General features: G+C 46.9%; 1 protein-coding gene across 1 annotated transcript in view; it reads right to left on the minus strand.

Moving 5' to 3' along the window:
* The window catches only part of LOC114087309 (cilia- and flagella-associated protein 337-like), a 124823-nt gene that overhangs the window by 86727 nt on the left and 12284 nt on the right, over positions 1 to 25812 (minus strand). Inside the window, exons 2-4 of the mRNA XM_071611759.1 lie at positions 20397 to 20627; positions 19541 to 19623; positions 17304 to 17396 (exon numbers count right to left, since the gene is read on the minus strand). Coding sequence (XP_071467860.1) covers positions 17304 to 17396; positions 19541 to 19623; positions 20397 to 20627 — 407 coding nt within the window. The remainder of the gene's footprint in view (positions 1 to 17303; positions 17397 to 19540; positions 19624 to 20396; positions 20628 to 25812) is intronic.

Below are 25812 nucleotides of genomic sequence, written 5' to 3' on the forward strand. Positions count from 1 at the left end.
GATCAAGAGGGGCTTCCCTTTGCCATCCCGTCCCTGTGCCGTATATTCTTTTGGAGGAATTCCCGCCTGGGGGCCACATGGCACAAATCCAGGGCACCATTCATATTGTATAGCCTGTGTGAATGGCGCCCCCTAGAGCTGGGCCGTGCGAAGATCCTCTCCTGCTCCCACCCCATAGGTCCTTGGGCTGTGTGTCTCTGTAGAGGCAAATGCCTGGCACTTGCTCTCTCCTGAGGCTCCTCATAATTAATAACATCTGCATTAAAAGGCTTTAAGGAGAACGGAGAAAAAGGCAACATCTGTGTGACATTAGGAAGCAAGACCAGGTGAAGTTCAATTCCTCTGTTCTCTGCTTATCTTCCTCTTCTCCCTCCTTGATGCAAGAATCAGATATCCTCCTGTCATTACCCTGTCCAAACCTATTCTCCAGAAAATTCTAGAATAGCCAATCATTCAGCTTCAGTTGTTTACACAGATTGTCTTCTTTCCTAGGGTAATTTGCATGTAAGCCTTATTTCTAACTGGGAAGCAAAACACAGAGAAAGGATTCCTCGCTCCTGGCCCAGGATAGCAGGAACCTTCCCTGCAAATGGGAGCAATCCAGCTGTGCCATTTCCCTGCCCCCTGTCTCCGACTTCCATGCTTTCAGGGTAACTCCTCCATTCCCAAGTGCATTTCTGCATACATTCACTTACCTGTAATGTTCCTTTTGTTCCCTTGATAATCATTAAGTCTAGTTTCCTCATGTCATCCTGCTTGGGTTCAAATCCTATTTCTGCCACCTCTTGGAATCACAGATCCTTGGGCAAATTAAATAACTCTTCTGTGGCTCACCTTCCCCATTCTCACAAATGGCAGTGATAATGACCACCTCTTAGGGTGCAGCAAGGTGAGAGGACAGTGGTAAGAGCACCAGGTAAGCAAGCTAGCCTTACTCACGTGTGACCCCTGAATGTGTTTGTTCTCACGAGGCCGCGTTTCCTCGACTCTCTTCCTCTTCATTCCAGCTCAGCTTGGAGACACAGATGCTCCCAGCCTCTTCCCTCCCCCTCGCTTCTTCTGCAAAGGACAGCAGATGGTCTTCTGGTTCCTGACTCAGTTCCACCCCCACACCTACCTGGTCATCGCCGTAGAGAATCAGGCACTTGTCAGAATCCAGGAAGCTGAAAGCAAAGAACACGGACACGAAACACCATCTTCAGATACGGCATCAAAACCACAGGCGGGACTGTGGGGGAATCTGGCAAAGGGCCTTCAGGTCATGCTCGATTTGTAGAACATTCTTGGAAATAGACACTTGTTTACTTCGTGATTTCCGACTCTCTTCCTTTGATCGCCTACTTCCACTGTGCAGATTCATGGTTAAAATAAGAAACTTATTTAAAAATCAGTGCGGGAGCTGAGAGCGAGCTGTAAAGACATGCCCGGGCCGATGAGCCCTCTGGGAAGCAGACTCAGTGCCACCTTAGCCACTGGAAGGAGGGGCCCCACACTCCTGCGCCAGGACGCTCGAGTTGACTTGAGACCTTTCTTGTGTGGGTATTAGAGATGTCTCCATCTTTTAAATACCTTAATTGTAGACACTACAGAGCCCCCGAGAGATGTTGCTTCCCTCTTTTTCTTCCATCATCCAGGAAGCTCCAAGAGAAAGATGCTGTTTGTTTCTCAAAACTGTTCAGGGCATTATGGGGGGAAGTCAGGGGCGACCAGCTCCCTGAACCCAGTGCATGAGGGGGTCAGTGAGGACATTCCTCTGAGACACTTGATTTTTATGAGGAATTGCTGCAACTCCACAGCTCTGGGTGGGGTGTTGGGTTCCAAGGGTTTGGATGCCACTTGTGCCAGGACCAGAGTTGGGGGCAGCAATGCCCCTTGATGGTGAGAGATTTGAACATGGGGGCCTGGTAGGAGGGCAGAGGTGACAGGCAGGAAAAAAAGAGGCCAGGAGAGAGGGGGAGAGGGGGACCAGGACATTGAGTGGTGTGGCTTTGACCGGTGTACCTTCAAATCTCAGTACTGTCTACAAAGAAACACAGAAATGCTTCCTATGGCTGGATTTCCCATCAAAAAACTGAAGGGGTTGGGTGGATGCTAACGGTGGAAGCCCCACTGATAATCTGGGGATTATCAGTTTACCAGTTTACTTGTTGGATATTGTGTGGCTACCTTAAATTTGATGAATAACTTTTCAGCTTGTATCAGATTTATATATTGCTTTTATTTCAAAAGACAAGGGAATCTACTCAAGACTTTTCTCATGTCAGTATTGGACACACCTATGTCTTCTAAACGCCTTAATTATAATTTCCTTACAGACAGTACGAAGCCTACTATAGATGTTGCTTATCTATTTTTTTTTCTGGCATCTAAGAAGCTCAAAGAGAAAGGTGCTATTTATTTAGGGTATTATGGGAGATATTTTGCTCACTAATTTTTATCTTCATTTATACACACACACACACACACACACACACACACACATATATATATATTTCACCTTCATCTCCAGTCATAAATATGCAAGTGCATGTCATCTTTTATTTTGTTCTATATTCATTATTGTCAATATCCAAATCCTTTTTTAGACAATGTTGTCCTTAATAGCCCAAAACATAAATAAATGCATTTTGCCTATCCCGAAAGTTCTCAGACCTCTATCTTTTACTGTGCAGAGATACTCTTCTGGCTGTGTCATAGTCACTTCTGCTCCTCACTCCTGGCTTCAGAGTCTTGCTTTTGCAAAGGACTCTTTCACCTGTGTTTTTATTAAGGTGTCTCCTATATTGTCTTCTAGTATATACTTTAAAAACATTTCAGTTTTGCTGTTCCTAGAATTTTATTTTTATACATGGTATGATGCAAGGACTAAACTTTCCCCCTAAATGAAAACCAGCAGTTATTTGCTAGATTGTTACCACACTAATTTGAAATATCAGTTTCATCCAGTGCTCTTTTCTGGGTGTACAGACTTCTATCGTGAATCTGTGGGCTCCTTTCTGCCCCAGTATGTCACTTCTCTCATTTACTGTAACTTAATAGATGACTCGACATCTGTAATTCAAGGCCTTCCTCATGACCCCTTCACAACATTTTCTCGACTCTCGTCATATATTTACTCTTTTTTTATTTTTATTTTTCAGTTGTAGATGGACACGATACCTTTATTTTGTTTATTTATTTTTATGGGGTGCTGAGGATCGAACCCAGGGCCTCACACGTGTTAGGCAAATGCTGTATCACTGAGCTACAGCCCCAGCCCACATATTTACTCTTCCAAGTGAACTTTAGAGTCACCTTGTTAAGCTCCAAAACTGTCTCATCAAGATTCCAACTGGACACTGAATTTGGCTTTTGATTTTGGGACATCTTCACAACATGGAATTTTTTCATCTAGGAACATAGATCCTTACCCTATATTTGGATTTTCTTTTATGTCTTTAGAAAGGATGTTTATTTCTGGATGTACTTTATAATTGGTCAATTGATTTTGTCTTTAGACAGAGAGGAAGTGAGAAAGATAGTGAAGAGCCAGGTTCCTGGTAGCCCAGAGGTTCCACTGTGAAGTTATATTCACTTGAAAAGATTTGACAGAACATATCCTAGCAAAATCACGTGTGGTCCATGTAGGACTCATGCCTGGCCTTCAAGAAGCCCAAGATCTGAGGCTCTCTGACAAGCTATCACAAGGCCTATTTGGACCAAAAAAAAAAAAAGTGTGTGTGTGTGTGTGTGTGTGTGTGTTTCTGTAGTTAATATTTTCACAGAAGATTTTGAAAAGGTCCTTGTGCACTACCATTCTCTCCAACACTTTCCTTTCCATAATTCTTGGCGATTTTAATATTGATTGTAAATAACTGTCCAGTGAACTTTAGAGTCACCTTGTCTTCTTGTCTTCCTCCGTGCTTCTGTCACTCATGGCCATGGTCATGGCCTTGACCTTGCTAGTACTGACTGGCACACTCTCCACCCCACACTAAATCTCAATTTCACATGTTCTACCTCCAACCATTCCAATTTACCGACTCCACAGCTGAGGTTGACACTTCAACACATTTTCACCACCCCGGATCCTTTGGGGGGCTCCATTTTCCTTCTTGTGTGGCTTGAGCTTCATGGACAATTATTACCACTTCCTCATATCCCGCCCCCCCCCCCCCAATCTCCTTGCTCACTCTCTCTGTTTTTTGCTCTTGCATGGAAAAACCACACCCTGAGTTAAGCCTGACTTGACTTCTTACCTTCCTCCTGCCTGCAGCCATGTGAGAAATGTGGCTGGAGATGAACCACCAAACTGTGCTGAGTGGTCTCACTTCAAATTCATGACCACAAACCACTAATGAGTTCTCAGTGCTTCCTGGCAGCCGCCCCTCATCTCCCACTCTCCATGACCAACTCACTTCTTCCTTTCTCTGCAAATCTCCAACATCTTGTCCCCAATCGCCAGTCTCAGATGAGAAATTCCTAAGTCACAAAGAAAGCTGCTCCAAAAAGACCCTCCCTCCATCAGATCCCACCACATAGCGCATGCACACTTGCATCTGAACCCCCTGCTCAGCCCTCCCTTGGGTCCCACCAGATGAGCTGCCCATGGTCCCCATGAAGCCAGTGCCCTAGGTCCCAACCCTTCTCATTCACTCAAGGATGTCATTTGGCATCTCTCTTGTATCCTCAGTTTTCCAATTTTTACTGGATCATTCCCAAGAGCATACAGCCTTGGGAATCTTTCTCAATCCCCTTTTCTCTCTATTGCCCTATTTTTCTCCTTTCTTTTACAGCAAAGTGACTTGAGAGAGAACTTCATGCTGCTGTCTCTAGTTTTCCCTTCCTGGTGTCTTCTGACAACATCCCCACAGAGCTTCTGCCTGCAACTCTCACAGAAGCTGTCTCGCCAGTCAGCAGCGACCTCCAGGCTGAAGCCGGTGGAAATGCTGGGTTCTTATTTGTCTAGCAGCTGCCTATGACTCTGTTCTCCCCAAGTTCAAGTGCCCGGCTCCGTCCTCACTACTTGCTTGTGAGTCCTTGTAAGTCACTGGTGAGCACATGCCTCAGCTTCGTGGAGTTAACGCCATCTGTCTGCACTAATGGCTTGGACTCCCCCAATGCTCACTCGATGGCCATCCTGAATTTCTTATGACTTACCTGACCCTTCTTTATCCCTAGCACTGTGCCTTTCTAACCTCCTGCATGATCATGTGTTGTGTGGTTATTGTCTAGGAGCCCAGTTCACTGGGGCAGGGGTTTTGCCTATTTTCTTTACTAATGTATCCCAAGTGCCCAGAACAGTGCCAGGCCCATAATAGGCTACACTGAGCCTTGTCCTTGATGCATTTTGCACTTCCAGGCACCACACACACTTCTTGCACACTCCAGTCTGGAAGCTCTGTGGACCATTATTGTCCAGGTCCCCAGTGTGCTATGCCCAGTTCCCCCATCCACTAGCTGTTTAGTCACTCCTGCGCCATATTTCCCCATTAACCCTCGCTCTCCCATAATGCCTGTCTCCTTCCACCCCAGTCTGAATCCCCCGAGAGCCCAGTGTTGATCTCTTTCTTCTCTTATCTATCCAGGAAATGTCGCTTGCACCTGTTTATGGGGGAGGGGATTGGTTATCCACTCAGAAATCACGCTTGATAAAGCTCTCTGTGTTTACAGCAGGTCCTGATCAAATTTTGGGACAGAACTTCATTGTCATGAGCGTGTCCTAGCTGATGTCAGTGCTCCTGGCCTGTGCGGTGTCTTCCTGAATGCTGCGCCCGGGTTGCTCAGGTGGCTGCCTTTCACCTTTAGCCTCCTGGCCTCCAAGCCCGGGGCCATGGCCAGCCTCGGTTCTTAGCACAATCGATCCTGGAGGCCACAGGACCTCCTCTCTCAGTCCTGGTATTCCCATGATGCCTTCTGAGCCCCAGTCACCACCCAGCCAAGCTCAGGGCTGCCGCCTTACCCGCCTTGCCCACTCTCCTTCCAGTTGAATGAATGTAGGGTGTAGCAAGAACCTGGCCGAGTCAGGGCACGTCTTCCAGACCCATCCCCTCCGGCATTCTGCAAATACCGACAGACGACATCTATGTGCCTGGTGTTGTGTATCCCACTGGGATGTGATAGGTGAAATCCCCACTTCCGTGCGCTTATATTCTAATGGGGGGAAGCGATAATCAACAAAGACCAATGAACATCTCACATGTCAGCTGCTGGGAAGTGCCCAGGAGGTCAATAAAGCAGACATCTGGGTCTGGGGGTGGGTAGATGTGAGAACGTCTTTGTAGAGGGTGGGAGGAGAAGGCCGGGCTGAGCAGGTGACATTGGAGTGAGCCACATGGACTCCAGGAAGGAAGGGCACTCCCCCAGGAGGGAACGGTGAATGTAGAGGCCCTGAGATGGCAGCACTCCTTGGGTGTTCAAAGAACATCAAGGAATTCATTGTCCTGAAGTGCAGAGAGTGAGTGAGGAGAGGGGGCAGCAGGTAAGGACAGACTGGTGTGGAGGAAGATTTTCCCCACGGCTAAAAATGAGCCCCCTAAGTTGGGGAGATATTAGGCAGAGAAGAACTGCAGGGGAGTGAGAAGGAGAAAGGCTGAGTTACCAGGCCTAGTTACCAGGAGTGTGAGGACAGGGAGCCCCCAAGGAAGAGCGGCTGCAGGGGCTGCAGCAGATGGTGCCCTGGTAGCCGAGTGCATAGACTACGGTGTGGATCTTAAATGTCCTCCAGAGCCCCACGTGTTAAAGGCTTATTCCCAGGGTAAGGCTGTTAGGAGGTGGCAGAACCTTTGGGAAGTGGGCCTGGAGGCAGGTCTTCAGGTCATTGGGAGCATGCCCTCAAGGGGGATTGTGGGACCCTAGATTCTTCCTCTTTCTTTGCTCCCTGGCTCATGAGGCAATTTCTCATTTGCTCCACCACACACTTCCTCCTTGATATGCTACCTTGCTGCAGACCCAAAGCACCAGGGTCAATGGATCATGGACCAGAACCTCTAAAATTGAGCCCCAATAACCCCTTTCTCTTTACAAGTCGATTATCTCAGGTATTTTGTTAAATCAATGGAAAGCTGACGAATATACCCTACATGGTCATGATCAGAGGTGTCCCAGCAAAGGGCCCCAGAAGCAGGGCAGGATATTGGTGAGGGAAACCCTGAAGTGACTGAGATTATGGTGGGTAGTGGGAGCTCAAAATAGCAATGAACTTGAGTTTTGGAAAGTGAAGTAAGTTCTATTTATTGCGTATCTGGAGTTAGGGACTAAGAGTCTCACTTGCTGCACTATTCTAAGTACGTTAAAATAAGGCACAGCATACGGCAGTCATATCCCTGGCTCGTCTTTTAGGAATCTTTGCCCCAGGATGCTGACATGTTTTTCTCACAGGACTGTTGAAAAAAAATGGAAAGAATGGTCCAGAGTGGAGATCTTCTGCTCTGCGGTTGCTCACCCTGAAAGGAGTCTCCGGTTGTGCTTCAAAGTGCAAAATCACGGACTTTTTATAGAGACAGAGATTTCAATGGCATTTCTGCCAAAAAAAAAAAAAAAAATCCAGAAATGCATCAATCCTGAGTAAGAGAGCCCAGAAATTATTCATACTGCTCTGCAGCTCTGGCGAGAGACCAGATTCTGGGGATTCAGGCATCTGAAACATTTCGTTGGGGCCACAGCAATGGCCATACACGCAGGCATTAACAAGCTAAAAGGACAGAGATTTCCAAACAGGCCGTCTTTGATTTCTTTTAAAGATGTGAAGAGGACCAATTTAAGATTGATATAGCTTTTTTTTTTTTTCCCCCTGCAGGGAATTTCTCATTTCTCATTAATGTGTGTGTGTGTGTGTGTGTGTTTGTGTGTGTGTAAATATCCATCAAAGAAGCAAAGGAGAGCATCTTGTTTGGGAGGGAGGGATAAGAAAGTGAAGTTGAACCCAACTGACTTGAAAAGCCAGTGATTCCAGAGAGCGTTTCACCACATCAAATAACCTGAAGTTTTCATCCAGTGCTTAGGACAGGGCTCCAGGCCCAGGGCAAACTCAGCCCAAGGCCTGTGGGAAGAACGAGGGAGCTGGGAAGTTGGAAATCCCCGGGGAGGTTTGGATTGGCTCCAGATTCTGTTTCTTTGAACTTTTTCTAAATTGCAGAGCCTTAGAAGTGAGTCAATTTCTGACAAATCTTGGTATTCTAAATCCTAATGATCTCGTCATCTCCATAATGGAGCTACTTTTGATTTTAAAAGAACCTTTCTTCTCTTTTTCCCCCTACAGAATGCAGTAGCATAAAGCGCAGAGCAAATTGTGTTTCCCCCTTCAAAATGGAGAGAATAATTGACTCTCAGTTATGAAAGGTGACAGCTAGATTGAGATGGATGAAAACTGTCTACCAGGGGCAAATCATTGTGGGTTTTCTTTTCTTTCTTTCTTTTTTAAGACATGAAGAGGGAAAGACCAGTCAAATGATAGCTCACACTGAAGTGTCTCTAGTTATTGATGTTCAATCTCCTCTAGATTTCAGCTTTCCAGAAGGAAAGTTAATGGATCCTCAGGGCTTCCTGCCCCTACACCAGCTAAGGAGAGAATGCAGGTCATTTTTATTTAGCCTGTGCTTGATTTGCACCAAATTAATTGTACGAATGCATTGAAGGAAGCCAGGATTTTGTCACATACGTAAGAAGTCTCATTTGGGTCATCATAAGAATTGCTGTGTCTTGAGACAGCCAACCAATGTCTTAATATCAAATTGGGTGAAAACCACAAAACAATAGAGATGCTCAGTGCTTTTGCACATCAAAGAAGCTAGGAGCGAGCGCAGACCGTATGATGAGCGTCCATGTGCAGAAAGGCCTCGACCACTCGGACAGTGGCCAAGGCCCACGGGGCTCTGCTGAAGATTCTTGAGCAGAGTATAATCAGATGTGCTCGGAGTTCACAGGCTCAGCCGCAAAGAGAGATACTGGAAGCCATAAGATGATCAAACAGCACGTGTGAGAAACGACAGGGACCCACTCTGAGGCAGTGTTCACAGAAATGAGGGGACCGAAGGGACATGACATCATTGATTGATCGGAAGTGGAAGTCGAGGAAGAAAGGCAGCAGCCCCAGAGAACTCCAAGGTTTCTCACTTGGATGAGGAAGGCCAGGCTGATCCAACACCTTAGGGTAGCCACCACCAGGAAAGCCGCGGGATCCGGGGTGGTGCAGCTGCGTTTGCTCAGTTGGGGTGCAAGGCCTCCCGGGCAGCCACGTGGATGTGACTCTGGTGTTTAGAGTGCAGGCATCAAGAAGTAAGTTTTAAAGTTATAAAAAGGAGAGACAGTACTAGAGAATGTGGAACCAGGAGCAGGCCGAGGGGGCACAGGTGAGAAGCAGAGTAGGAGAACCACAGATGGGTCATTGTTGCCAAGGTCAGGGGAACAGAACCCTGTTAGTGAGTGGGTAATGAAGACTCCAAAAAAAAAAGTTGGGGGGATTTGCCTCTTGGGAGGTTATTATATTAGGTCCAGTGAGAGATTGGGGAGTCATAAATGGGTGGGGCTGGTGTCGGTGGGCTGGAGTTAGGGGACCGGGAGGATGCTGTGGTTCCCTGATGGGTGGGCACCAGGGTGCATCCCTCCAGGCTTCTAGCTGAGTGCTGGCTCCCATGTGTCCCTGTGGCACCTCTGACTCCCTCTCTTGCCCCCTTCAGGTCTTAGCTCAAAACCCCCTTCCCACTGAGCCCTGCCCACCCTACTTAATACTGCGACAAACAGCCCCCAGCCCTTCCCAGCAGCCCCCACACATCCACCCTGGCATCCTTTGTCATTTGCCCACAGCCGCGACACTTCTAGTACTAGGTGACTGATGCCTTTATAATAGGTCTTATTTATGACCAACCTCTCCCGACTTGAACAATCACGCCTTGCCATCTCCTCGAGGACTGCTTTGTGCGTCGAAGTTTCCCCGCAGCCTGAACAGCGCCTGGACCACAGGATTCACTGAGTACATGGATCATCGCTGACTAGCACACAGGACGGTGGGTGCTAATGTCGGGAACAGAGATCATAATAAAACACTCCAGAGACCCAGAAGAGGATAAATTAACTCCGGATCAGAGGATTCACAAAGGCTTTGAGAAGAATGGCATGTGACCTGGGTCTTGGGGACCAGCAGGACGGTAAGCATCTGAAGTAGATGGGTGTGCAGGGAGGACAGAGAGCAGGCTCCTGGGTGGGCAGGGAGCTATGAGTGGCCCTAGGTGAGCCCTAGGAGGAGGGCTGCAGGGCTTAGAGCGCAGGCAGGCAAGAGATGTCCCCGGTCACTGCCAAGGTGTTGGTAGGCGCCTGCCAGACCTCAAGATGGAAAGGGCAAGAATGTAGTGGAATATCCAAAGGACCAGAGCTTGGCGAGAGCTCCTGATTGACACACAGCCTTGGAAGAGTCCTCGGCATGGCATCGTGGTGGTATTTAAAGCCAGGAGACTAGAGAAGATGACCAGGGTGGATGGGTATTGAGAGAGAAGAGGACCAAGGGTGGGAGCTGGGGTGCTTCAAGGGCACGAGGTCAGCGAGAAGAGGGTGGGTCAGGGGGAACTTGCTAAGGAGACCAAGAAGGAATACCAGAAAAAAAAAAAGAAAAACCAGGTGGAGTGTTCGGAAGGCAAGTGAGGATCGACTGGATCAAATGTGGCCGCTGACAGGTCACGCGGGTGCGTGCTGACTGACACATGCTCAGTGCGGGTGTTGTTGGCAACCCTGGGGGAGAACACTTGGTGGAGGTGGATGGGGAGAATGGTTGGGGCAGATGGGAAAGACAAAAACGTATATGATTTTGATTTGTTTCAGGGATTTTTACCCCAAAGAAGTGGGGCTGCTTAGTTTGAATATGCCCCCAGCCCCAGAATTCATGTGCTGGAAATTTAATCCTCAAATTCATCTGTTAGCACTATTTGTAGGTGGGGCCGTCAGGAGGTCATTAGGGTTAGAGAAGATCACGAGGGTGGAGCCCTATCATGGTGTTAGTGACATATAAGAAGAGGAAGAGACCTGAGCTGGCATGCTTTCTCTATTGCCATCTCACTATGTGACGCCCTCTGCCATATTTTGATGAAACACGAGGCCTTCACCAGGTGCTAAGCAAAAGTCCGGCACCATACTCTTGGATGTCCCAGCCCCCCACCCCCAACTGTGAGCCAAACAAACCTCAGTTCTTTATATAAATCACTCAGACTCAGGTATTTTGTTATAGCAACAGAAAATGTTCTAAGACAGGGATATTAGCTGGCAGAACAAGTGGGATATAAAAAATAAATTTTTTGTTTGTTCAATATGGAAGAAACACCGCCATTTTTATTAGCTCATGGGAAGGATCTAGTGGGGAATGAAAAGTTCTTGGAAAATGATGGGGGATTTTTAGGAGGGGTGTCCTTGAGTAGGTGAGAGAGGCTGAAATCTGGTACCTAAGTAGAGAGATTTGCAAAGAGGCATGCACAGGCCAGCTGGTGCAGCCAGTGAGAAGGCAGAGCATGTGGTCAGGTGCTGTGGGCAGAGGGGATGTTTGAGGAAGTTCTGTCCTGATTGCCCCAGTGTCCTCCTGAGGAAAGAAACAGGATCATGGCTGAGATGAAGTGGGGAGGGCTTGGGGATTTGAAGAGTAAGAGAAACAGTGTAATCACTTTTGGCCCCAAGGGGAGCAGAGGCACTTGGGACTTGTGGGCAACTACTCAGGGCAAACAGGGGCCCACAGGAATCTCAAACATGTCCCCTGAGTGTGGCTGAGGTGTACTCAGGCTCATCCCCTTCACTTCCTTCTGTTCAGAGCTGAGGGCATGACCCCTGGGAGGGCTGGGACTCGGCCAGCTTCCTACAGGTTTGCCATATAGCCCTGAGGTCTGCAGCATGTGAAGGAAGTCCCACAGGAAGTCATAGGAGAAGCGCTTAAGTGCCCCAGGCAGACTAGGGGGTACAGCAGTGGGAGCTTCCAAGGTCCTGTCCCTTCTCTGTTATGGTGGCAGATATGGTGTTGGAGAGGTGACAGGGAAGAAGAGTAGACAGGAGGGATCTTTAAGAGCATCTCATCCAGACTGAACCAAACAGAACGACACATTGGCCCCTGAGTAGGTGCCGACTGCATCATCCGCAGACTCCAGTAGCCTCCTGTCAGTCACAAGAGCAGCAGACTTGGCCTCCTGCAGAGTGCTGGAACCTTCCTTCTCTCCCCTGTCTGTTGTATCAGCCCTTCCGTGGCTTCCTCCGACATCCCCCACCTGGATTATCATCATCATTCTCGTCACTGTTTAGTGAGCACGTACTGTACACCAGTCACTAAAAGGCTTGAAGGCCGTATAGCGTGTTCATTCATTCAATTGTTTATTCGTTAGAAAGAAAACCCTTGCTTCAGGAGGTGCATGAAGAGTCTGAACTTCTGCAATTCTCTCCCCACTGTTCTCTGATCAGGTTTAACCCACCCCCATTTCTGTACCTGATTAAGTCTCCTTAAATATTTGCTTAAAATCTCCACGATGTATAGAACACAGGTGGAAGTCCCTAGCAGGGACGAGATGGCAAATGAGGACACCCTGATGGTCCTGCCTCACCCTCTCTCATTTCTCTCCTGCAAGGCAGTCCTGCTCCAAAACACACTGTCTTCTCCAAAGACGTCAGTGCCTCCCCCCTCTCTCTCCCTCCACCAGCCCTGCTCATGCAGCTTAGGGGGCCTGGGAGGACCCTAGGTCTGCCCCTCCATCTTGTCCTCCAACTCAAAGGTGAGTCCCCTGGGAAGGCTCTGCTGTCAGTCCCCATCCTGCTGCTGCCTGAAGGGGAGAGGATTCTCTCTGACTCCCCCTGCCCCCAGCCACTCCAGCTTAGCTCCCCCCAGCTCTGGGTCCCCACGTGCAGCAATGGCTTGGCTGGTCTGCTTCTCCCTCCAGCATGCAAAAATTTTGAGAAAGAAAAGCATTGTTTCCTAAATCTATATTTTAAGAGCTCATTTCCTGGGTTAATCAGGATTCAAGATACAAATATCCCTTTTATACAGAACAGAACAGGAATGTTTAATTTAGCAAATGAAATCAATCTCTATTTGTTCTCTTCCTTATATGTTGTCTTAAGAAAAAGCTCTAAAATTTTAAGTTCTTGCCCAAGAAATCCTCTGCAGGAGGTTGATGTCATGTCCCTTAGTTAAAAAAGAAAAAAAATTCTATTATTTATTATTTTATTTTATATTCAAAGAAGACAATGTCTTGCTCTGGGTTAGTAGACAAATTAGCAGCAGGTCAAGGCTGGGATAAAAATAAATCACTTGTTTGTTAATGTGTTTATTTGTTTTGTTTAAAAATAGCCATTGGATGTGTTCTGTGATCCAAGAACTCCATTTGTCACTTGTCAAAAATATTTCTGAGCTGGGGGTGTGGCTTAGTGATAGACTGTTTGCCTAGAATGCTCGAGGCCCTGGGTTCCAATGTCTAGAGATACACACACCCACCCCCCCCACACACACACACACTAAAACTCTTGCCTCCCTGTTTTATATTTGTACCTAAATTTTTTCAGGCTAGGCATACCTCAGAGTTTGGCTACAGTGGTGTGAAAGCAGCAAAATAGAAGTTGTATTATATTTGAAATCATATATTAGAGGTAATGATAGAGTGGCACTGTACCTGGTAATTAGTTTACAATGTGCTCCCACAGATGCACTCAGACACCATGATTAATGCTCCCTGGAGCTTGCGGTCCCTGTAACTAACTATCACTGTGCTTACCAGGGCTCTGCTCTCCAAGCAGATTATGATAAATACCATGTTGGTTGTACTATTGCTTTAAGTGATTAGGTCTGGGTGTGAGAGGGGTGGTAAGATGAAATGGAGATAAAATGCAAAGTTTGGGCTCTGGTTGCTTCACCAGGACTCAGTAAAGAACAAGCCAGGCAACTTCGCATGAGGTTGCAAGGGTGAGGTAGGGGCAGGACCCCTAGTCCCTCCCACACGTACACACGTCATGCCCAGTCTGTGGGGTTATAATGGATTTTAAAGTGCGGATTTGAAGTGGGTTTCTGTTGGGTGTGTCTGGAAGCTAGACATGAGAGAGAGAGAGAAACAGAGAGGGAGGAAACTTGTCTCTGCTTCAGAGGAGCTGAGAAGCATCTTAAACCCTACTCCTAGTCTCTTGGGTCAGTCCTCCAACAGGACACTGGCCCTGGAGGAGGGGGTCTAGGGATGACATCATCCACAGGCAGTTCCATTGGCCGACCCATCAGACAGTGCCATTGGCTGCATCCCAGAGGAAGTCCTCAGCCAGACAGGCGATGTGTTAGTACAGCTGCTTGTGTGCAGCCCCCAGCCCTCATGCATTGAGGCCCTCACCCCATGTTTGCAGCCATCTGCAAACCAGGAGAGAAGTCTCACCAGAGAAAGAATTGGTGGCCACCTTGACCTTGGGCTTCCAGCTCCAGAGCTATAAGCAGGTACATTTCTGTTGGTTAAGCCACTCCATCAGAGTGGACTAAGACACCCACCAAACTGGTCTCCTCAAGGAGTGTGCATGTGTTTAGCCTCTGAATCTTTAGTCTGTGGCAAAGGACATGCACACGAGCATACACACACACACACACACACACACACACACACACACACTTTTCAGCCCAGAACAGGGTCCTCATGACTTCCTGGGACCATAGTCTCCCTAGAACTTATCAAATTGGAGTGTTCTCCCATCACTATCATGGAGAAATATTATCTTAGGAAATCCTCCCACCAACCAGGGATGTGGGTACTCTTTTTATTTTACCAGTTTTATGGACTAGTCTAAGCTTTTGATTTTTCATTTTTTAAAAAAATATCAAATTAATTACTAGGTAGGGTGGGGAACAAAGTTGGTTGTTCCTGTCCTCCCAGCTAATAGACAAACAACCTCATACTTGGGCTATAATATGTGCAACAAAGAAAGGAACAGGGTTGGAGGGGACACCATTAATGCTTAGGAGCTTAGGAGAGGAGCGTCAGAGAAGGTGAGATTTAAAATGACCGTGGTTTTTCAGGCAGCAGAAACAGTGTGTGCAAAGGCCCTGAGACAGGAAGGAGCTGATGGATCTGAAGAGCTGAACAAAGCCAGAGTGGCTGCAAGCCAGGGAGAGACTGGGCAGGGAGGCCTCTCGGGGACTTTAAGGGCAAAGAGAGAGAAAAGAAGCCTCAAGGGCCACAGAGCATGGGGAGGAGATGAGAAGGGGAGTTCCATGTGTGGGGTGCTTGCTGTCGGATGCTGTGTTAGGGGCTTGATCTACACCACGTGGTTCACCGTCACCACTGTGCAGGGAAGCAGGTCTTATTACTTGTGGTTTGCAGATGAGACGTCTGAGTCGAAGATGAAGAAGACGTGACATGTCCAGGTCCCCGAAGATGAGTAAAGGGGGTGAGATGTGAGCCATATTTCTCGGGCTCCAGAGCCGCCACCACCTCATCCTGCCTTCCCCGGGGGCGGGGGCTGCACCAGAGGTGCTCAGCTATCCCTGCGCTGACCCCCTGCCTGGAGGTGGGCGGGGCGGTTGGCCAGGGGCAGCAGGGCTGAGCTCCATCCCCACCAGTTCTCCCAGAGATGATTTCTTTCTGTTCATACTTAAATGGCCTTTCCTGTGACAGCACACTGTGTCATTTGAGGTAGCTGCAAGTCAGTTTAGGTAAATGGCGACCAACCCCCACAACTCATCAACCTGCCACCCTGCAGGCCGGGAACCTGGGCCCCATTGGTGCAGAGAGCACTGCAGCGCCCCCTACAGCCCTTGTTGTGGAGTGCAGGTACAGAGCAGTCAGGGCCTCTGATGGGCTGGGAGGACAGGCCCTAGGGGCAGGAGTTGGGAAGGCAAGAGCAGGCTCCCTCTGCCTTGCAAGAGAAGTGCAGGGGCTGGCAGGGTGTCGCAGGGCAGGGGGGTCCAGGTGATCTTGCCCATGCTTTTTGTTCTATGAGAACCTGACAGTTTTGTTTTTCAATCACTTTCTTCTAAATCTATTAACTTTTCTCTGTATTTCTCAATATACAAAATGATGAGTAGGAGAGCAATGAATGAGAGATCTATTTTACTGAAATAGTTGGGTAGCTAAAGAGGCTCTATTTTATAATGAGGAGACGAAAAAGGAAGACAGGGGAAGGAATAGGCAAAAATAAAATGGACTCTCCCTTCCCCTCTTCAAGACGAGATTTCTAACTTGGTCATTCCACAAATGTTTCTTGAGCACCTATTATGTGTCTGTCAGGGTGTAGGTGCCAGAGAGTAGTCAGCAAGCCTAAGCTGTAGGACCTGCACACCAGTGGCCAGGTGTGGGACAGCTGAAGGCTGGGGAACCTCCTGGGTGGGGGGTTGCTTCTGGGCATAAAGGAGATTCAGGAGAATCTTTAGAGAAAGGACACTTACACTCTAAAAAATGGTGGGATTTCAGCAGGAGCTACCTGCATCCTTCATATCCAGCATGTGGTTCCATAGAGTGGACTCCACAAACATCGGAAAGAAGGCTGGAAGAAGGGACAGCATCAGGAACAGTGTGGAGGTGACAGTGCCTGAAGTGTGGCAGACACTCTGTTCAAGTAGGTAGGTGTTTCTGTGGCTCGAGGGTGCAGGAGGCTGGGACAAAAGAGGGGACTCAGATGTCATCTGCTACGGTTCAAATATGGTTTGTCCCCACCAAAACTCTCGTCAAGTCTTCTTTCATGTGGCAGTATTGGGAGGTGGGGCCTAGCGGGAGGTGTTTAGGTCTTGGGGGCGGAGCCCTTGAGAACAGATTAAAGCCTTTCTCCCAGGAGACTGGTTTATTTCCCCCGAAAGCCAGTTGTTATAAACCAGTTTGCTTCTAATTTCATCTCTTCTGAATGTCAGTGCTTCTCGCCATAACTTGAAGCAGCACGAGGCCCTTACCAGAAGCTGAGCAGATGCTAGTTGCTAGGATTTTGGACTCTCCAGTCCCACGAATTTTAAGCTCAAATACATTTCTTTTGTTTATAAATTACCCCCTCTTGGGCATTGTGTAACAGCAACAGAAAATAGACTCATTCAAAGGCTGTGGATATTATTGAACAGGAAGTTGATAAATAATAAGTAATATGATCAGAGTTGAGTTTCAGGAACATTAATCTGGCCACAATTAAAACACACAGAGTAATAAATAATTTGCATGACTCTAGAAGTAATTTCACCTCCTGACTTCCCTCGCCTTGCTAGATGCAAGAAGGTCCCTCTGTGAGTGCGCCATGGTCGTGTGTGTGTGTTGATGAAACCCTAACTTGTAAAGATTTAGGCATGTGTGCCTCAGGAGACAGGAGGGCGGGTTCCACTGACTGGGTGCGAGCCAGCCTCCCTGGGTGCCCCTTCTTACCTGTAGTCCAGTTTCAGAGGTGTGGCTTCCAGGCTGCCGATCTGACAGTAAGGCTCCAGGTTAGAGAGTTCGTACAGCTGCAGTTCACAGCGTCTGTTTAAAAATCAAGCACAGTCGGAGCAAGCTTTCAGCTTTTGCTTTACCTCTGTAGGAATAGTTTAGGTTCCTCAGAGCTCACAAAGCGGTGGCACCTACCTGACCAGGAAGAAGCCACCCAGTGGGGCCACCCTCTAGCTGAGCTTGGGCCTCCCTCTCAGCTCCTGACATGGGGGACATCTCTTCAGCTTGGCTCTAAATCTGGCCACAGAGCCAGTCCTTCCCCTTCTGGGGCTGGCTTGCCAACAACCTGGGCTCTGGATGCCAGCAGTGGGGGATTCCGACCCCAGCCCACGGCTTAGTTCCCTCATCTGTAAAATGGGACCATCGCAGTTCCTGTCTAGAGAAGAGTTAGGAAGGTTCAATGAGAAGACGGGTGAAAAAATGATAGGTCCAACCCTGGGACCTGCCAAGTCATAAAATGTGAGCGAATATTGGATGTGGACAATGTAAATGTCATCCGACTCGCAAAGCAGAGGGTCGGAGGCTTCTTTCTCTGCACGAAAGGGTGAATTTGGTGCTTCCCTCCTTTTCCCTCTTCGAAACTCGCACCCTTGACCCCCTCTCTCCTATGGTAGGTGGTCTACCTTGGAGCTGATGGAGACAGGAACAATTTTGTGGTGTGTGAAAAGCAACTTCCTGCTCTGATTTGTTCCCGTAGGACACCCAGGGGTCACTTTCAATCCCACGCCTTTTGCTTTTGCCTCCTTGATGTAAAACGTCTTTTTCCCCATTTCCTTTCCACCTGTGCTGCAGTTCAAAAGTGGTTCCCTGATCTGGGAGGGTGAGCTTTGCCTCATCTTCCTGTTGGTTCAGAGCCTCATATAAGCTACTGTGGCATCTCTGAACCCCAGTGTGTAGCACACAGGAAAAGGTGGCTGAGCACACTTTAAACACTCAACCCGGGGAGGCCATTATGTTAAGTGAAATAAGCCAAACAGAAAGATAGACCCACGTGTTCTCACTCACTTGTGGAGACTACAGAATCAATCTCATAGCATACAGCGGGAAGAATGGTCACGAGAGACTAGGAAGGGAACCAAAGCTCAGGAGGAATTAGTTCTGCTTTTCTGTAAGGTAGTAGAGTAACTACCAGTTCAAACAATGTAATTATGGATTTCAAAATGACTGGAAAAGAGAAGTACAAAATTCCCAGCACATAAAATTGATGAACACTTTATTAGTCGTGGTAAATGATTACCCTAATGTGATCATTGCATATTACATGCATGTATCAAATTATGATAAGGTACTCCATAAAGACATCCAAATGTTGTTTTAATAAGAAGTAAAAATAATTTAAAAATTTAAAAAATCAAACTGAGATGAGCCAAATTTGCTGCTTTTAAACAGTTAATTATATTAATTATATTGATGTTAATGAACATATCTTAATTATCAAAATAATATATTAATGTGTCATTGAACTTAACAAGAAATAAAAATATTTAATAAAAATATATTAATCAATGATATTAAACTTAACAAGAAATAAATAATATTTAATAAAAATATATGGATGGTCTGGGGTCGGAATAGCAGCTGGTTCATTGAAGTGGTTAATACGTAGAGAACCACTGATTTCTGGGAGCGACCAGGTGGAGAGGAGAAAACACTCTTAGGGCTTCCAGGAGTGGGGGGGGGTCCAGGGACTGGGAGAACTCCTTTAAGCTCCGCCCTCCCCCATAGCCACGCCCCCAAGAGCCCAGAGTTTAAACTGCCTCGTTTTCTCAGCCTCTTCCTCTCCACCCCATCACAGCTCATGCTCCCACGGTGTCAAAATCGCCTTTGCTTCAAACTTGATTCAAATCTTTCAAATTTCCTTCTGTCAAGCTGCTCGCCTTTTGCCATGGCCCAACTTGAGGCACTTGGAGAGGGGCTCAGACTCCGCCCTCATTTCCCTGATGGTGACATTGGGTCAAAACCAGAAGGCTCTCCCTTCCCAACGGACAACATCACTGCAGGAGGCCCCAGTGATAACTTTGTGTAGTTGGACTAATATGCGAGGTCTAGTATTTTTTTTTCCCCATGAGTTTCATGACTTGATTCTCATACCACAAACGTGTGTGTGTGCACTGAGGGGAAACAGATGGAACACTGTGATCATGATCACCCTCTTCCGGTAGATTTCCCTCACTCACCCAGTCCCAACGATCAATTTGTTGAACTGTGGCATGCTGATGACGTCTGTCGCCCACCTGGGCTTCCCACTTCGGGACTTGCCCTAGAGGGTTGAAGGGTGGAAGTGAACAATTTCAGTTTTTTCAAGCCATCGATGTCCATAACAAGGATGCTTCATGTTGTAGAGTTTTATTTAAGTTGATTTTCTCCTTCAAGGTTAAAGAACTTGTTACATAGTCTTCATTCCCTCTCCAGGCACATGGCTTATTCTGCACCCTGAAAGATTTAGCTATAACTGCCAGTGCAGATTTTAAGTTAACTGAGGGCAGACACTGTATTCTGTGTCCCCAGCACCCAGCCCAGAGCCTGGGTCACAACAGAGGCTCAGCTATTTGTTGAATGAGATGATAAAAGAATGACTTCCAAGAGAAAAATATATCCTAAAGTGGGCCAGACATTGTTATTCCCAAATGTAGTTCCCGAATGATTTATGCCTTCTGAATTTCTCATTCTATAATACAATACGTTCTCTGATGAGAAATCCTAGCACAACCACCTAAACTGATGGAACCACAAAGAAGGAAATAAGGAAGATTCTGCTCCATTTGTCATTCATTAAGACATATGATAAATTGCACGATAGATCCACATGTAATTCATCACTCCATCTGATGTTAGAAGCAAAATGAAGCATTATCTTGTACTACATGCAGAGCTCATATTTTATTTGCATTCCATAGACCAGCAAAATCCAACATGAATATATTATATTCAAGGGCACAATTTATGTAATCATGCCACTTAAGGAGCAGTTTAAAATAGCAAATAAAATCAAACTGTAGCACTCAGCATCCTTATCAAATGAAAATCACATACAAAAATCTGCTTTTTTCTTTTCAACTTCAGCTGCGGAGACCAGAAATAAATAGCTCCATCTTCTCTGATCATGATTAAGGTGTCATCAGGCACAGAGAGAATGCGCAGCACGGGGCCCCCGTATGACAGCTTCTGCAGCACAGCAGGCAGCAGGAAGGAAACCTCTTTCTGTCGCGCCAAAGCCCTGGCTTGCTCCAAATATTCTAGCTGCAGATATGTGCAGAAGCCATCCTGGAGAATAAAGAGCAGTTCATTATAAACCCACCGCCTTTCTGGCTTTTTAAAAATTCTCTTTGCCATTAGGGAATGGATAACTCATTTCTTGGACATGGCATAATAGTTAGCACATGAACTTGGTTCTCAAAACCTGGTAGGAAAGAAGTGGTGTGCCCTTCAGTGGGGCCGGCCACTCTGGGCTTCCTTCTTTTACTCACCAGTTTTCTTTAAAGGTGAGAAGGAGGAGGAGGAGGAAGAGGAGGAGGAGGATTGTTGTTAGGAGTGTACCATGTTCTGTGCAACATGGTTCTTCATCTCAATTCTCACCAAAACTGTAGGAGGTAAGGTCTGCTGTTCACCCCATTTACAAATTTTGAAAACTCAAGTTTGGAGATTTTATTTATTTATTTTCATGTGGTGCTGAGGATCAAACCTAGGGCCTTGCTAGGTGAGCACTCTAACGCCGAGCCACAACCCCAGCCCTCAAGTTTAGAGATTTTAAATGACTTTCCTAAGATCAAACAACTAGCAAGTGCTGGTCAGAGGCTTGAGTTCTCATTGATTTGACTCCAAAAGTCTCTTTACACCAGGACACGTGCCTCATTTAGAATCTCAGCAGTGTACGTATGGGAAAGAACCCTGTGCTCAAAGAGGGGAGAAGGTGGGCGCGTCTTTGAACTTGGTAAATCATTTTCTGTCCCTGGAAGCTTCCCCTTTCTGTCCCAGAATCCTGAATGTTCCTTTTTAAATCAGGTGACAATAAGAACACTTGTATTTGATTTGGCTGAGGAACTGGCCAGAGGCCTGAGTAGAGGTGATTTACTGCTGAATTTGTCCTTTTTGAGCTTCATTTGTCCCAGAACAACGGAAGGACACTGACAGACACAACAGCCATGAATACTAACAGTAAATGTCTCAGCTCCTCATACTACCAAGTGGGTCAGAAAAATGATGATGGTGATATTTTGGGGGAATTTATTCTGTGACAGTCTCACTTCTAAATACTACATGTGTTCCCTGACTTGATTAGCAGCTGTAGCTACTCATAGGATTTCTTACTCACTGGTGTTTTTCCATTGGCTTTTGAGTAAAGTGGTAGACGTGTCCTTCCAACCTTGGTTTTGGGACACCCTTCATGGAACCTGCCTCAGCTACTGAAACTCCTAGCTAAACTACTGCAAGTGCAGCCGGACATCATTAGAATTTGAAAATTAGGAGCAAGCATGTCTCCTGGGTTCAACTTCCAGCTAGCAAAGATATTGAGGGGCAAACAGCACCTCAAAAAGGACCAAACTCAGGACTAAATGTTAGGCCCCTTCTCTGCTAACTTTAAATCAGATCCACAAAACACAACCCGACTTACCCACTGAATCCTGCCTACTGCGTCATAGTCTATTTTCATGAAAAGTTGTTCTATTTGTTCAGTACTCTAGAGAGGAAAAAAAAATAAGTTTATAAACTTCACACGATTATGGAGGAAAGGGGTGAAGAAGGAGGGGAGATCTTCGCTTTTTTCAATTTATGAATTTCATATTCAAAAAGTTGAATGCTCAAGGATCTCTGGAGCAATAATAGGACCATTCATCAGAACTCAGCTCGCTGACACCAAACTCTTGCCCAGAGAGAGACTTGGGCTCCTAAGACTTTTATTTTTGATACCGAGCCCTAAGCAGCTCAGGAGGAACTGAATGGCTTGCAGTGCCGGGGCTTCCAGGAAGTCCCACTCCGCCCCATCCATGTCAGCCAGTGGACTGTGCTTAGGGCCCACTTTGAGATAAATAGCAAAGTGAATCCAAAGGTCAAGGATGGTGAGGACACTCACTCGGATATAGCCCAAGACAAAAAGATGAGCAAATTCTGAGATGTACTTCAGATATTCAATTAAAAGGATCATTCTCCGTGGGAGAGAATAGATTTCTTCCATGTGGCTATAGCAGGCAAGCAATAGATGCCCCAAGTCATCCCTGCCTCCTGGTATTCATGGCTTAGCTCACTTCTCATCCGGAGTAACTTGCTTATAGCCAGTAGAACACCTTGGTGTCGAGGGGCTGTCACTTCTGCCTTGCTAGAAGACTCTCTCCCTTGCTGGCTGTGATAAAGCCAGCTTCCAGACTCTTAGGTGCCATTTGGAGAGGCCCAGGTGGCGAGGAACTCAGGGCAGCCCCTGGCCAACAGCTATCAAAGAGCTGATCCCTGGGCTCCTGAGCCCAACAACCTGTGACAATCTTGGAAGCAGATCCTTCCCCAGTCAGCTTTTCAATGAGACCCACCAGCCTCATGAGATACTTCAAGGATCCAGGAAATGCTTGAATTCTTAACTTATAAAAACTGTGGAATAATAAAACATAAGTACTAAGTTTTTGACACTTTATTGTGGAGCCATGGACACTTTATTGTGGATCCAGTGGCTCAAAAGTACATAAATTCAGCTAATGGGTAGAATGTCAATGACAACCCATTTTAGCTCATATGGAGAAGAAATAAACCTAGAGCTTTCCAATCTTGAAATGGGCTGCTGAGTTCTCCCTAGATGAAGGTAATATTCTGGCTCATGGCTTAACAGAGAAGACAATTTGAGAATTAGGATAGTTATATATTAAGAATACTTGCATGCATTAAATTATATATTAAGGAACTAAGGTCCTTCCGAACCTCAGGGTTCTATAATTTTATGGTGTATCCACAAAGTAGCTTTAACAGAGATAGATCATATGTCTGTGCTGGGGAGTGTCTTATAAGGGGTGGGAGCATCTGCCTTTGAGCAGAAATAACAGTGAAATGGAGAAATGAGGAGGCCTGGTCTCCAAGACATGAGGCATTACTCCTTAGAGAGCCAACACCAGTACCAGGGACGGGGCCATGAACAAAAATACTCTGGATGTGGGACCAAGCTCAGCATCAGTTTCCTCTAAGTCAGTTTGCAATGGAGACATCACACTCCCAGGTTGACATGCCAGGCTTCAGACAGTGCTGTGAACACAATATTTAACATACATATATATGTGTATGTATATATATATATATTTTTTGGGGGGTGGTCACTCGGCCACTGAACCACATCCCCAGCCCTATTTTGTATTTTATTTAGAGACAGTGTTGCTCAGGGCCTCCCTAAGTTGCTGAGGCTGACTTTGAACTCTCGATCCTCCTTCCTCAGTCTCCTGAGCCTCTGGGATTACAGGTGTGTATGCACCACCACACCTGGCTTCAGATATTTTTGAATGAATGTCCAAATAAACCAAAACTCCCAGAGGTGTGGCCCCAAGGAGAGCCTGAGATCAGAAGTGGAACGAACACAGAAAAGCTCAGGGAGAGATAATCACAGACCGCGCTCAGGCTGCCCACCCAGACCACCCTGTGGCCATAAACCAGGGAGGCCTGTGGGTATGCCTGTGCACCCTGGAGCTCTGGACAAGGTGACAGCAGCAAGGACCATGCAGTATCATGAGCCTGTCAGAGGACAGGGGCCATGAGATGGGCTCTCCCTGGCCCTGCCCTGCTGAACTCTGGCTTTGCCCAGAGACCCAGCTTCTCCACCTAGCCCAGAGCTGAGGAGCAGTACATGTTCCTACACAAACAGACATGATCGTGTGGTCACCAAGGGATGCTGGACACTGCCTCCACACATCAGTTGACTCCCTGAAGGAAAAGATTGAGCACCCAGGGTATGCCGAGCACTGTGGCAGGTGATTTTCATGGCACTTATTGTCCAGTGAGGCCACAGACAAGTACATCCACTTAGAGGGCAATGTGATAAATTCAGGGCTACAGATAGCTGCAGCCTCTATCTGTTATAAGGAGGAGCATCAGAGTATTTCAGGAAAGTGAGGACATCTTCTTGGCTTCCCAGGGGAATCATAGGGCTTGGTATGACCCCCAGGCTGAGGCCTCCATGCCTCCAGGGGCCACCAATGTCTGAAATACTGATGCCAGGCATGCTCTTCCTGAGCATAGCCTTTGGTGTCCCCGTTTGTACTGAATTTCTACTAAGTCAGCATTTCATAGAAAGAGCAAAGGAGATGCGTCCTGGCTTTTAACAGGTACTAGAATATGAGATTCTTGAAGAGTGGAAAAGACGTGGTGTTAGTTGTTCCCCTTAGCATTCTTCCTTACAGTAGAGCACTCTGAGTTTTAGCTTGGCCATCATTTCCCAGAACAGACCACACTTGCCTGCCTCCTCTGCAGTTAGATATGACACGTGATTCATATCTGCCTAATACGTGAAAAATGCGAGTGTCGTGGACAGCTTTGGGGAGTTGCCCTCTTCCTGCTGGCTGGAAGGAGAACATGTTGACTGGAGTCTGAGCAGCCATCTTGGGCCATGAGGATGAATCTACATACTAAAGGTAGTAGGATAAAGGAGGAGGAGGAGTCTGGCTCCCTCAAATTTCATGAAGACACCTGAATCCTGACTTTCTACATGATAGAGGAAAATACTTCTATCTCATGATTTAGTGGCTAAGAGTTTTCTGTCACTACAGTCAAACCTAATCCTATCATAATGATCTCGAGGGTCACACTGGAGATCAAATCCCGAATCTATTCCTTGGTTGCCAAGGAATTTCAGATAAGTTACTCAGATTCTCTAAAACTCTTGTCTTTTCAGCTTTGAAATAGGACTGTCTTCTAAACAGGTCTATTCTGCAATCCGGGAGGCTTATGGAATAAAATACATGAAGATCCTAAGGCAGTGTGAGCAGACAGAAATCAATAACTGTTAAATAAGAAATGGTTTCATGCCTCCGCGGTGATGTACTGAGTAAAATCTTGCTTAGTACAAGTGGTCCCTGGTAAAGGGATGTGTGTCTTGGTCCCTCATCAGGGTGATTGGTGAAGGTATCATGGAGGTGCTGTTCTCTGGGTTTCTGCAAATGCTGTCCCCTCTGCCTGGAAGCCCTCACCTCCCTCTCCCTCTTTTATGGAGTGATTCACTTCACCCCTTAGAACCCAGCACAAGGGTCATGCAAGAGGGTGAGGGGCCCCCGTGACTCCCTTGTCTGGTTGCATGCTCCCAGACCACCTGCGTTCCATTCTGCAGCAGATCTGCCCTCCCGGAGGCCAGAGACCATGGTCCTGATGGGCTCCGCTTCACAGGGGCTCCGACTAAGCCTGCCCCAGTGGACATTTATAGAATGAACGAATGGGGGAATAAGTAGATAATTAGCTAGGCACACGTTCTAAAATTATAGGTCGTTAAACT

The sequence above is a fragment of the Marmota flaviventris genome, chromosome 4 (genome assembly GCF_047511675.1).
Source record: "Marmota flaviventris isolate mMarFla1 chromosome 4, mMarFla1.hap1, whole genome shotgun sequence".
NCBI lineage: Eukaryota > Metazoa > Chordata > Mammalia > Rodentia > Sciuridae > Marmota > Marmota flaviventris.